Source organism: Taurulus bubalis (assembly GCF_910589615.1).
Source record: "Taurulus bubalis genome assembly, chromosome: 3".
Taxonomy (NCBI): Eukaryota; Metazoa; Chordata; class Actinopteri; order Perciformes; family Cottidae; genus Taurulus; species Taurulus bubalis.
This window is the reverse complement of record NC_136591.1, coordinates 28,342,138-28,354,689: the sequence shown is the minus strand read 5'-3', so window position 1 is coordinate 28,354,689 and position 12,552 is coordinate 28,342,138. Positions and strand designations below refer to the sequence as shown.

The window sequence follows — 12,552 nt, the reverse complement described above, 5'->3', positions numbered from 1 at the left end:
TAAATACAAACGGAATTACCTGCAGTCCCAAAATGTACGTAATTGCCATTTATAAAAGTGTGGACTCAGTACTCAATACATAGACTCAAAGTTCACTCATTAGGTGTATGCTCTGAAACAATAAGCTCATACATAGTGTTCCCTTTATTACTCCTTCTCTCTTTAAGCAGTGATGTAAATGATTCAGATACCTATTTCTGCTCTGTGTATGCTTAATCTCTTTCTAGAATATTATATCTCTACTGACCCGTCATAATGGAAGCTCTCCATTGCACAATAAAGTTTTTTTAATTAGAAAGTCTCATTCTGCTCACAGGCATGTTCAATTAATTGTACAAAGACATATTATTTATGAGAATGGGGGTTCTTATTGAACTGAATGAAGTCTTCTCTGAAGCATATTGCACTGTGTGAATTATCACAGCATTATTACAGCTGTGTCTATGGTAAGCAACATGTCTTGATGGTGAATACTTTGTAGGCAAAACAAAAGATAAACTGTTTGACAATGGCTTTTAACACACTAGAAAAAGCTTAAAGTTTATAGAGGGTACTTTTTTCCAATAACTGCAATGCTTTCTTGGATTTGTTATGGCCACAAGTGTTATGATAATTCAATATTTGGTCAAAATGGTCTCGACGTGCCTCTGGTCTCTTTTAATGTAAAACTGACTTTCCTCAGAGATGTTAGTGTCCGACTATACAGGTTACAGGCAAAATGAATAATTTAAATTAAATGAATAGTCACATTTTCATTAAGCTATAAATCTTTGATTTTTAGTCACTACCCAATGTTCTTTTCTCCCGTAGGCCCTGGCCATGGGTATGATGACAGAGTACTACCATTATATTTTTACTACCCTGGTGAGTACATTGGCACTTCTATTTTTTATGTTGACAAAGGAATTATATACTATGGTGTCATTTGTTGTAAGTATTATCTACTTGAACAGTGTTTTTTGCAGGGCTTGTTGTCAGGCAAAAATACATCATCTACCTAAGTGTCTGAAAGCAGTTTTCCTCTCTGAGAATAACATATATATGACAAATATGGCTCAACCAGGAGCCAGTCAGAGAAAAGCTATTATTTTTCTTTTGTGTTAAGCATTATGAACCTTAACTACAACCTGCATTTGTGTTGATAGAAATAAATAACATTGTAAAGCTGACTCATTGCCATGTATTTGATTATAAATATACTCTTTATATTTTAAAGTATCAGTTCTGCAGTTTATTTTCTCAATTCTTCACCAACCTTCTCACCGCATGTGGCTTTCCACAACCCTGAGTGTAGGAAACAAAAACAGTTGGATATATTTTATTCTGACTCTGGCAGCGATTGAAGTTCTCCAAAGTTCTTTGATCTATCCACTACAAAGATTGCTTGCTACGTTGCAGATGAACAGCAGCACATCTTTACTGAGCCCAGAGAAGAAAGAGTGCTCAGATAATGGCCCTGAGCAGATGAGACTGTCTCCCATTTGGTTCATTATAGCTAACAAACAAATGGCATGCTGTGTTGTTTGGAGCCCAATTGGAAGGTCTGAGGGAAAGGTCGAAGAAAACTGACCTAAAAAAGACATTTACCAGTGCACAGAACATGTAGCTATCCCTTGTGCATCCACATAAGAACCTGGCTAGATGAAGGGGGAGTGAGTGACAGCAGGTATGTCATTGGGAAAGAAAAGAGAATAATGATTATAGACCTCCGTCAGCTGCATGCTGCCGCTTGTCAGGGTGGAAACATGCCTACATTAACATCAGCCAGTGTTTGGCCAGTTGGAGGCCACTGTGCCGGCCAAAGCGGCTGTATACTGGTACCGAGCCACCCATTCGGCTTTTGAAATAGGACAGCAAACATTGACCGTGGCAGCCCCGTTCTGCGTCCATCACCTGCTGTTGTTCTCTCAACTGTGTTGTTGCATCCCAAAGACATCTGCCTGGTGAGATGCCAGACATGCTGTATGCAGGACGATTGGGTTGTCCTTTAACTTCCACATGATAGATGGCAGTCCACCAAAAGCCTGCCTGTAACCTTGAAAACATTGACTTCATCAAGGCTGCTGTCTCAGCATGAGATAGAATAGCTCCTGAAATACCTTCAACCGCACTCTTCTGCAATCACTTGTTAAACCTGCCCCTCAAATATCTGATCTTGATCATTGAGGACAGGTGAGAGATGCACAGGTGTAGAAGCAAAGATGATACATTAATTATATTTTGCAGCTCAAACACATCTAAACTTTCATCTTTATGCACCCAGGACATTTTTGCTCTCGACATGGAGCCCTATCGTTACAGCGGAGTCAACATGACTGGGTTTCGCATCCTCAACACAGAAAACTCTCAGGTGTCGTCAATCATCGAGAAGTGGTCAATGGAGCGGCTACAAGCACCACCCAAACCGGACTCAGGCCTGCTGGATGGATTCATGACAGTAGGCTCAAACTCTTATATGCTGCTTACGTAATGCAAATGTTATGCTGTGTATGCAAAAACATGTTTATAGCTGCAATTCATTCATATATGTCTAAAGGACCAAATCAATCTGGAACCATATGAACTGCAAGAGCACCTTTGGGGGTTTGATCTGCAAGCACTTGTGTGTATTGAATGATATTTATGAAGCAATGTGACTGTGCATTTAAAAAAAAAGGAGCTCCAGTTGTCAATCACAAGTCCCATGGTACATGGCTCCTGGGCGGGCACAGGAGCACCATGCACGCCCTCTGCGTGGTGCTTTTGGACTGGTGCTCCTGGGTCTAAATGCTCCGTAATGAGGTGGTGTGAATGGTAATAGCCGTTTATCTGCCCTCTTACCTCTCACAACTCTCCTCCGGGAGCGTGGCCAAAATATGACAATCTGTCAGTGTCCATGCAGAGAGAGGGAACAAATTGGATGGAAATAATGGCCTTGGATTTTTTGGATGGCATCCAAAAAATCATGGGGTTAAGGTGATTTGAAAGTGAAAAAGGGAATGGGGCCCGTCATGGACATTCAAGGTCCCTCTCTGGGGGTTGTTGTAAACAGTGAATTTACTCCGCCTCCCTCATAATGCCTTTCCTTGCAGACAAACACCTTATTTTTCCTGCTTTCTGACCGCTTTTCTTTCTTCTGGCCAGCTAAGATCTGGTATCAGTAATCTGAGTAATGAAAGACTTGTCTTTTCATCAAATACTTAAAGACGGAGGAGCCAGTTTATACATCAGTCACAGCCTTAATTCACACTATATAGTTCACTATAAACATACAGTACAAATAGCTGTAAATATAGTAATATCACATTAATATTTCCCTCAAACGGTATGCATATTATTTTTCTCATGTGTCAAAATCAAGCAAAGCAGTTACTGTATGCAAAAAAGATTAAAGCAATGCACAAAGAGGTTAAATCACTTGATTATTTTTTCCCTCCGCCGGAAATTATATTAGTGGAGAAGGTTGAATTGATTCATTAGCATTGCATGAATCATTTTGTCAGATCCTATACTACGTATTGACATATCTCGCTGGACTAGAACCGCCGTTAAATAATGAATAATGCGTCCAAAGGCTACAGCAAGCTTGATAAAGTACTTCATTAGAGTGCTCTTTTTATAAATCCCGGCTCCGATGTATTTTATTCTTGAGAGTGTTTCGCCCTAAGAGGATTCCTTAGAATGCGTCAATAAAGAAACAGCAGCACGAGTATAAAAACATTGGCATTTTATTGGTATAATAAAGGATTAATGGAGAAAAAAAAAAACGTTCTGCTGGTGAATTTGACAAATAGCACATACCTACATTATAAACGTCTGGATTAGAATAATATTAGTTTTTTGTCTGCAACTCAAATGCATTTAATTAATTTACATATCTTCCCTGAAATTTATGCTACAGTGCTCGTTGCTGAAAAGCGACCTTGAAGAGTATCATTAAATGAAAGTGGCCTGCAGCAGCCAGTGTGTGACCTTCCCCCCCGGCCGACCCTCCTTACAGTCTTTTATTTCCCTTCTATCATTCCGTGTTCTCATTCTCTCCAACACAGAAGCCTCGCTGGGCTCCGGGCTTGTTTGTGCTCGGTGACCAGGCAACAGTTTTGTAACGATGGTTACCAGGACAACGGCATCCGTGTCACCTTGTGATTTCATGAAGGATTGATTGACTGAGATGGGAGGAGGAGGAGGGATAGAGGGTTGGGGAAGGTGAGATGGCGGCAGCAGGAGGGGAGTTGATGAGAATGAGGAGAACGGGCATGAAAGACGGGGGTGGGGGTGTTACGAGCATCGAGAGGTGCATGTGATGTTTTATCACGCCACTTGGCTCGCATTAATGCGCGGTAGTGTATAATCACAGTGACACTTTGAGCCTTGGGTGAGGCCGAGTGTTGCCTCTCAGGGTGGGATACATAATGAGAAGCCCCTCTTCGGTCCAGTGCAAGCTCCCAGCCACAAACGCACTCGGACGTGTGTATGTGTGAGCATGCAAGTGTGTGTGATCGTGTTGGTTTATGTCGACTCCTTAATCATATCCCTCTCCATCACGATGTGAATTAACGGCAGTTAGGGACCTACAACCTGTTTAATGATACATATATATATATATATATATATATATATATATATATATATATATATATATATATATATATAGAGAGAGAGAGAGAGAGAGAGAGAGAGAGATAGCTAGATATATAATCTGATTATTATTTTGTCCCATCTGTGTCTAATTATTGCCTGCAGCTAATGAGCTATTTGGTTTCAATGCTTCATTGTAATTTGCATTCTTTTAAATCCCCATTCACTGAGCTAAGTATATACTTGGATTTAATTGAGGAAAAGTGAAAAAGTAAAATAGTTTTGCAGGTGTATGTCTCACTAAGGCTTTAGGGACAGATAGTTTTTACATCTGCATCATTTTATTTATGTCTACATTTCATTGAGATGTAATTACCACAACAGAGGGCGGGATGTTCTCCAGTGTCAACACTGCTATTCTGGCGTAATAGCTCATATATGATTCTCTTTTTAATAGAGAGCGGTTATTTTAGTAATATGTTTAACATGATATGGTTGCTGCTTTAGTTGGCATGGGACATTGTAAAAAGCATGTTAGCTTAACACGGACTAAATTAATTGTAAACAAAACAGGAGCATGAAGATTCCCAAGATACTGACAATCCAATGAAGAGAATCCGCAAATGTAACCATTTTTTTCCTTTCCATCAGCAGCTATTACTGAGATATCCTTCGGCAAGGCCTTTTACTTCAAATCAGCAGAAGAACATGCATGCTCGGCAAACTTTCCCAGGATGCTGTACAGTAAATAATTGCTAATGACAATGATTAAAAATGAGAAGAAAAAAAAACGCACACACACACACACAATGTGTCTCCAACACAGAAAAGTAACTCGCCTTTTTACGTTCTAAAAACACAGTTTGATGACAAGCTTTGGTGACAAAGATGATCTAAGAGGGAAGGGGAAAGACAGATGCATAGAAAAGTAAAAAGTAAAGATTTCCTACAGTATATTTTCCATATGTATATGGTTATAGTCCTTAAGATTGTAATTATGTAATGCTGTTCATGGTCAGCATTTTATCAGCAGTAGCTATTCAATGTATTTGCATTATGATACCTCCTACTCATTAATGGCAGTCTGCCTTTCCCCCATGGGATACAAAGTGCATGCCCACGCACAAAAGATTGACATGAAATGATACATGCAAGGTGCCATTTCACTAAATTTGCAGCATAAGATAATTTCCTCTCCTGTTAATTCTGACACATTTCACAAATCAAAACAAACTCTCTACTTCTGAAGCGTGGCTGAGTATTTTTTAAACGAGGACGCTGCCAACGGTTGCAATCTGCATGTAAGCTGCGCTTGAAAATCACGAACTCCTGCATGTATCTCTGGAGACAAAATCCAGAGCGTGCGTGCATTTTAAATAAAGGCAACATTCAATCATTAATTCAGTGGATTTCCTCATCAGAAATGTATTAAAATAATTTCACAATGAATTCCCTGAGCAACAGTTTGCTTGGTTGCTCATCTTCTTTCACTCAAGGTGTGTCTTCTGTCCTCAGTGGTCGATATGCGTCATTATGAACTGAACTCTGGGTCCTGTATTATTAAAACACATTTGCTGGTACTAGATCAATAAAGACTCAAATCATATTCACAGGGTTTAATGTAATATTTAACTATTTACGTGGATGTTCTAACATTAGGATTCAAAAGTATGCTTTTTGAGAACTACAGTATGTATGTTTTTTAAATGTAATTTGCATACATCGCGGATAAGTGACACTGTGTGTACACAGGAAGAGAAACAGGGAGGGAGCAGGGTTGCAGAGAAATGCACAGAGGGACAGACAGACAGGGCGAGACAAAGGGAGAGAGCAGATACCTCGCTGCATCAACAAGCACGGCTGGGAATAGAGAAGGGGCCACCCACGCAGTGCGGGATAAAAGAATTGTCTAGATGGCAGCTAGGTTCTGGTTGGGAGGTGTTTTACATGGCATGTTTACATACAATTGTGTTTGTTTGTTTTGTACTGCATGTAAGTGTGAAGCACATACTGTAGGATGGCTGATTAATTTCCCCACGTTTGGAGGAGACTTGGCTCAGGTTTGCTGTTGGGTAGCACATGGCTGCTTGGAATCTGACCAGACCGACACATGCACCCCTCTTCCACGTGAACTTCATCCATACAGCCTTTTCACAAAATGAGGGTCCTCAGTATGGATGTTGAGCCAAATGTTGAGTTCCCTAGTCAATATGATATTGAATAGAGGACACGTTCTGTAATGTTGCCTGATATGAATTGCTGCACAAATAAAGTGGAAATTGGATTTCTTTTTTGAGGATTCATTTTATTTATTCAAAGGTGAGTTTTCACCATGCAGCTGAAATAATTGTGCAGTACTCGCAGTAAACATCCACATAGTAGTATTTTGCAGCAGATTCTTTTGATTCAGTGCTCAGCTGATCCATCAACATATCAGCACATTTCAGCTGGTATATTATTATCAAAATACTGTATATGTCAGCTAATTAGTAACAAGAGATTAAAGTTAATGACAAAAAACTGTGTGGAAACCGTGAAGCAATTCCTGCATATATTTTTCAAATTTCCCACTGCATGCCTGTTCATTGAACGGACCATTTTGAAAAATAGTGTGTTTTTCCTGTGTTTAAATCAAATAACATACATCACATATATGTGTTCTTTAATTTATTGGTATATTTTACGCTCTAGGTGTTATTACGACCTGCTCTCCAGTGCTTTGATGACACACATATTATTTGCAGCTATGTTGAATACCATGCTGCTTTGATGTTGTATGTGTTGTACAGGGCTAACAGACTGCACTCCACACAGGTCCACAGGTTGGTTGTGTCCATTACAGCAATGCAATCTCCCTCCCTCTGATCCCAGTTGGCAGAGGAGAGGGCCTTTTAAAGACCACAACTGTGGAGAGCAGACACTCGATGCCCTGTGCTGTGCAGCACCAGCTGGGCTTGGCACAGCATCAATATTATTAGCGCCGACGCTCCCTCGGCCCATAGAAGCCTTTTGTGAGCAAAAACCAGCAGCCGGAGAGAGATTGATTGACGGAATTTAGAAAAAGAGATGTATTGTCTTTGCCCTTGATTTTGCTTTCTCTAACACTTAACTTCAATGTCTCGTTTGTTTATTGTATTAACATAATATATTACACTGAAAGAGGGGGGGAAGAAAGATAATCAGCTAAATACAAAGAAACAACCAAACACATGAGCCAAACTGATTTCCGAACAATATCCTTTGAATTGTAAAAGTGTTGTTACTCTGGACATTTTGGGAAGTGTATGTCGCTGATGAAGTGAGGGGAGAAAAAAATGTGTGTATCTACTATCTTCTTCAGCTAAACGTGACTGAAGGCTGAATAAATATGAGGAAAGACCATCGTGTTAAACAGCTCCTTAATCAGATGTAGGTTAGGCAGTGTGGTGCTAATTAAAGTGGACTCAAGTGGACAGTCCTGTCAACAGCAGGCTGTTTCCTGAAGGGTCTGGTGGGACATCACTGCTCAAAGCATTCTCAGCCTCTTTGGTCAGACTAAATAAAATAGTTATCCACATATCATATTTGATGTTTATCATCTGCACTTGTTGTAGGAATCTGTGCGGGGTCTGAAATTAGCACATCGTAAGGCCATGGACCACTTTAGCAGACAGAGAAAGCGACTGTGTGATCGAGCGAAAGAGAGAGAGAGTGTCGTGGGTGGGGGGAGAATGAGAGCTCCTATGTGATTCCATATATATATATATACCAGCCACACCGGCAGGCAGTGAAAAAAGTGGAATCCAGACCCTGAATCTCTGACATTTTTAGCCCTGCTAAAATGGCTCTATTGCTGGCAATGTAGGTCCGTCAGTCCACCACTTAGGTCTAGACTGAAATCTGATAGGTTAATTGAAGACTCTAAATTGCCCGTAGGTGTGGATGTGAGTGTGTATGCTTGTCTGTCTCTAAACGTCAGTCCTGTGAAAGTCTGGCGACCTGTTCAGGGTGAACCTTGCCTCCGCCAATGTCAGCCCCACGCAACCCAACAGGATAAGCGATTAAAGTTAATGGATGGGTGATAGTTAGCCATGAAAATCTGTACACATATTCATCGTCACCGGAGGATATATCTTACTGGAATTGGAGAAATTGATTGGATTGTCATAAAATCTAATGCAATTTAACAATTTTAAATGATGCATTTTAATAATAATTAGCCTTATTTTATTTCATCTAGCAGGACATATATCTACAAAACAAATGAATTCCCACTAGCCTCCTGTACTTTGTGTTTGTGTTGCTAACTAGCAAAGGTTAGCATTCCAGCATTCCCTTATACCTGCTAAACATCAGTTATTATTGCCATTGTGAAAAAGTGAACATACTGGCAATAGCTTTTAGCTTAAAGCTGTTCATGAATACAGCCTTCTTGTTACATACACAATTTATATATGTTGGTTATTGCTTTTGCTTTCACACAGAATTAGACCCATTGCTAATAGTGATACATCTGGTTTGCAAAAAAAGTGTTTCTGGTAGCAGCATCATGGGTGTGTTTGTATCAAACAGAAGAGGTAGCACGAGCAGTCTGTGCATGTTTGAACTGATTCTCCCGCTTTGTAAACAAAATGCTTTGTTTTCAACCTTTTTCCAAGTTTAATTATATGTATTGGCATTACAGGGTAAAAAAAAGTTATTCACGCAAGTTATTCATGAAATCACTAAGATATTGATAAAAGTACAGTGTGAGGATGAAAAGGAGGTTTTGTCAATATTTATACATCTCTCAATATTTGATTTGATGAGCGTTCTTTAATTCCACCATTACTAAATAAATGTATATAGACATAGAGTTCAGCTTACTCTCTCAACAGGATCCTTTCTTTTAAACAAAAAACTCTGCATAGTCCTTTATATCCCCTTTTAAAGTGTGCTTAAATCTACAATAAAACCATGAATGTGCTTTCACATAAATCCAGCACCATCAATGGATATGTTGCCAAAGAATCCTCATCCGAAGAAGCCAGTCTTACTTATGGAAAATAAAATTCTAAAAGAAATGCAACAAGGCTGCTCCGTTGCCTCAGCATGTGGAAATGCAATGTGAGAAAGGGATTAAACCTCCAACACAAAAAAGAGGAAGAATGACAGTGACTACACTGACAAAGCTCCCATATACCCAGACTGAGCAACACTCACGCACAGCTCAGTGGAATACTGTAGAGAGCAACCGGGGAAGGCAGAAATAAAGATGAAAGGTAGGGACTGAGGAGAGACGGGGCCAGAACATCGACAACCAGAAAGAAAGAGACGAGGAGAGAGTAAAAGTTACGGACAGAAAAAGAGATGGCACCATTCTGAGCTGCAGTCACCCTAGGACTGTTCCACCCACCATGATGATCTGACACTGCCTGCTACGAGACCTGAAACAGCCATAATATTCCTCATAAATCATATATGTCACATTTCAGTGTTTTTCAACTTCTTGTCTTCACTTTTTGTTCTAGAAGTGAAAGTTTGCATAATTCTATTCTTCAATAATATTTCACTAATTTTCTTTTTCTTTTTCTTGCACAACAATACCAGGAAAACATGGTTTAATCTTACATTCTAATTTAATTAGTACAATAATACAAAAACAAGAGACAATCAGAACAATCTGTAAACTCTATGTTTCTTAGACTTAAAAGAAAGAGGCCAAAGTGTCATCCTCCTCATGATAATTTCATCTTGGCAGACAAAATAAATGCAGTATCTCACTCAGTGAGGGGTGGGTGAGATTATGGTTTGGTGTAATTTTTTGCGAAAACCCTACTTGACAAGTGAAGATTTAATTGCTAAACATAATAAAGTTTAGAAAAGCAGTCATGTATCTGACAGCAGAAATTGGCACTCAGATACTGGCACCAACTGTGCAGTGAAGCAGCACAAATACATGTACACTATGGAAATGAATGAATAATTACCTCCTTCTTCTATCAAATCATCAAACCCCATGGGTCTGTCTGTGATCTGAGGGCAGAGTGACTTCGGCTCCAAGAAAACAATGAGCTTCTCTCTTTCCCGCTGACACTGTGACTCTGATGCTGATGGCAATGCTGCCGGTGTGTGTGTGTGTGTGTGTGTGTGTGTGTGTGTGTGTGTGTGTGTGTGTGTGTGTGTGTGTGTGTGTGTGTGTGCCCGGCAGCTGCAGCCCAGTGATGCATGGTGAATAACAGGTCAGTGCTAATCTCATTAGGGCTAATCAGATGTATATGATATGTATAAACAGTGGAGCTCTTCTGTACACAAGCAGCCGCATTACACGTCCATCTCCAGACAGGAAGTAAAGTGTGTGTGTGTGTGTGTGTGTGTGTGTGTGTGTGTGTGTGTGTGTGTGTGTGTGTGTGTGTGTGTGTGTGTGTGTGTGTGTGTGTGTGGGAGAAGGCTGACTGATTGAGACGAGGTGAGAGGAGAAAGAGAGATGTCATTTTTTCATGGTGCAACATTATCAGAGGAATTATGGAATTATGCACAGGTGGAGAGATGGTATGAATACTGATGCAGTGAAAAGGAACATATTTGTGTAAACACACACACACACACACACACACACACACACACACACACACATAGACATAGGCACAGCAGCTATTGCAGCGAGTTTGCAGTCCACCTGTTCTAGCTTAGCTTCAGGTTTGTCACTATGCCTGATTGCATTCCCGCTGTTTGTGTGTGTGGAGCACACACGTGTTGCTAATGGGTTTCTGCATATGTGAACTGAGACATCAAGGGTTGGAAATGAAGATGTAAGGCGCAGGGGGAAAAATAGTGAGTCATTAAATGTAGGAAAAGGGCATCTGGGCTGGCACTTGAAGCAAAGAGAGACTGTGTGATTGCAGATGGTTATGTGGGTGTTTGAGGGAGAGATACAGAGAGAGGGACCGAGAGAGGCCAGTAAGGAGAGGCAACAAAGATGTTTGGCCATCTTTTCTAAAACCCTGTCCCCTCTCTGAGTGTCCCAGGGGTTCGAGATTCGAGATTTCACTTAAAGCACTTAAAACACCCTGCAGGACCATGCTTGGCTCTGAAATAAATATCAAGATCACTCTTTGATTGTTTTTGAATTTAATGCAATCTGCCAGAGCTGTGAGCCATCATTTCACTTCCACCCCCCCTCCTCTTGATCTCTCCTTCCACTTGATGCCAGCCTCTCTTTGTTTCCGTCACAAAAAGGAATTGTTCTGCTGCAAAAGGCAAAAAGGAAAAAGATCTTTGCAACAAAAATCATTTGAGCCAGACAATATTTGATACATCACAGAAATCAAAAGTTATATTATATATAGTTAAGCTATATAAGCCAAAATCAATCTTTATGTTACAACAAACAAATTGCCATCTCTTAAATTTCCCAGATTCATTTTATTATAAGAACTGTTAATTGTAGCATGCTTTTTTTTCTTAGGTGTGCAGTATCTGATTTATTATAATGTATCTGCCATTTACAACATTATTGAGTTAACTTTCAGTCACACATCAATGTGAGGCTAAATTGTTTTAATATTCAGGCAGTAGTCTTTCAAACTGTATCTCTTTTAGTGAACGATACATCTATTGGTATATCAATGTTCATTTGAATGTACTGTTGACCCTGATGAATACAAAGTTTCTAGATAAAAGAATAAGAATGCGATATTGATTCATTTTTGGAAGAAACAAGTCACGATTGTTAAAGGTCAAAAACAAAAACTGAAGTGGAGTAGGCATTCAAAAAGAGAAAAGATTAGTTGAAGGCAGCACCGATTTCATTTGAATTGCATGAATTCAACCCTGTCACAGTCAGCCTACAATCATTTATACAGTCAATCTGTTGAATAAATGAATTAAAAATGCATCATGTAGTTGAAAACTGGACTGAAACTGTATGTGATTATTACAACTTTTCTCAAATCAGACTGAGCTGTTTTTGAAAATACATCCGTAAAATAGTTCAAATGAGCCTATAAGTCGTTGTATATTTAACACAATAATTGG

The 12,552-nt window shown here is 39.7% G+C and overlaps 1 protein-coding gene across 2 annotated transcripts in view; it reads left to right on the top strand.

Moving 5' to 3' along the window:
- The window catches only part of LOC306734115 (glutamate receptor ionotropic, kainate 2-like), a gene marked incomplete at both ends in the record, with an annotated part of 52,943 nt that overhangs the window by 20,915 nt on the left and 19,476 nt on the right, over positions 1–12,552 (top strand). For both annotated transcript variants that reach the window (XM_079215449.1, XM_079215448.1), the window contains 2 exons: positions 811–864; positions 2,264–2,437. In XM_079215449.1, the coding sequence (XP_079071575.1) occupies positions 811–864; positions 2,264–2,437 (228 nt within the window). The remainder of the gene's footprint in view (positions 1–810; positions 865–2,263; positions 2,438–12,552) is intronic.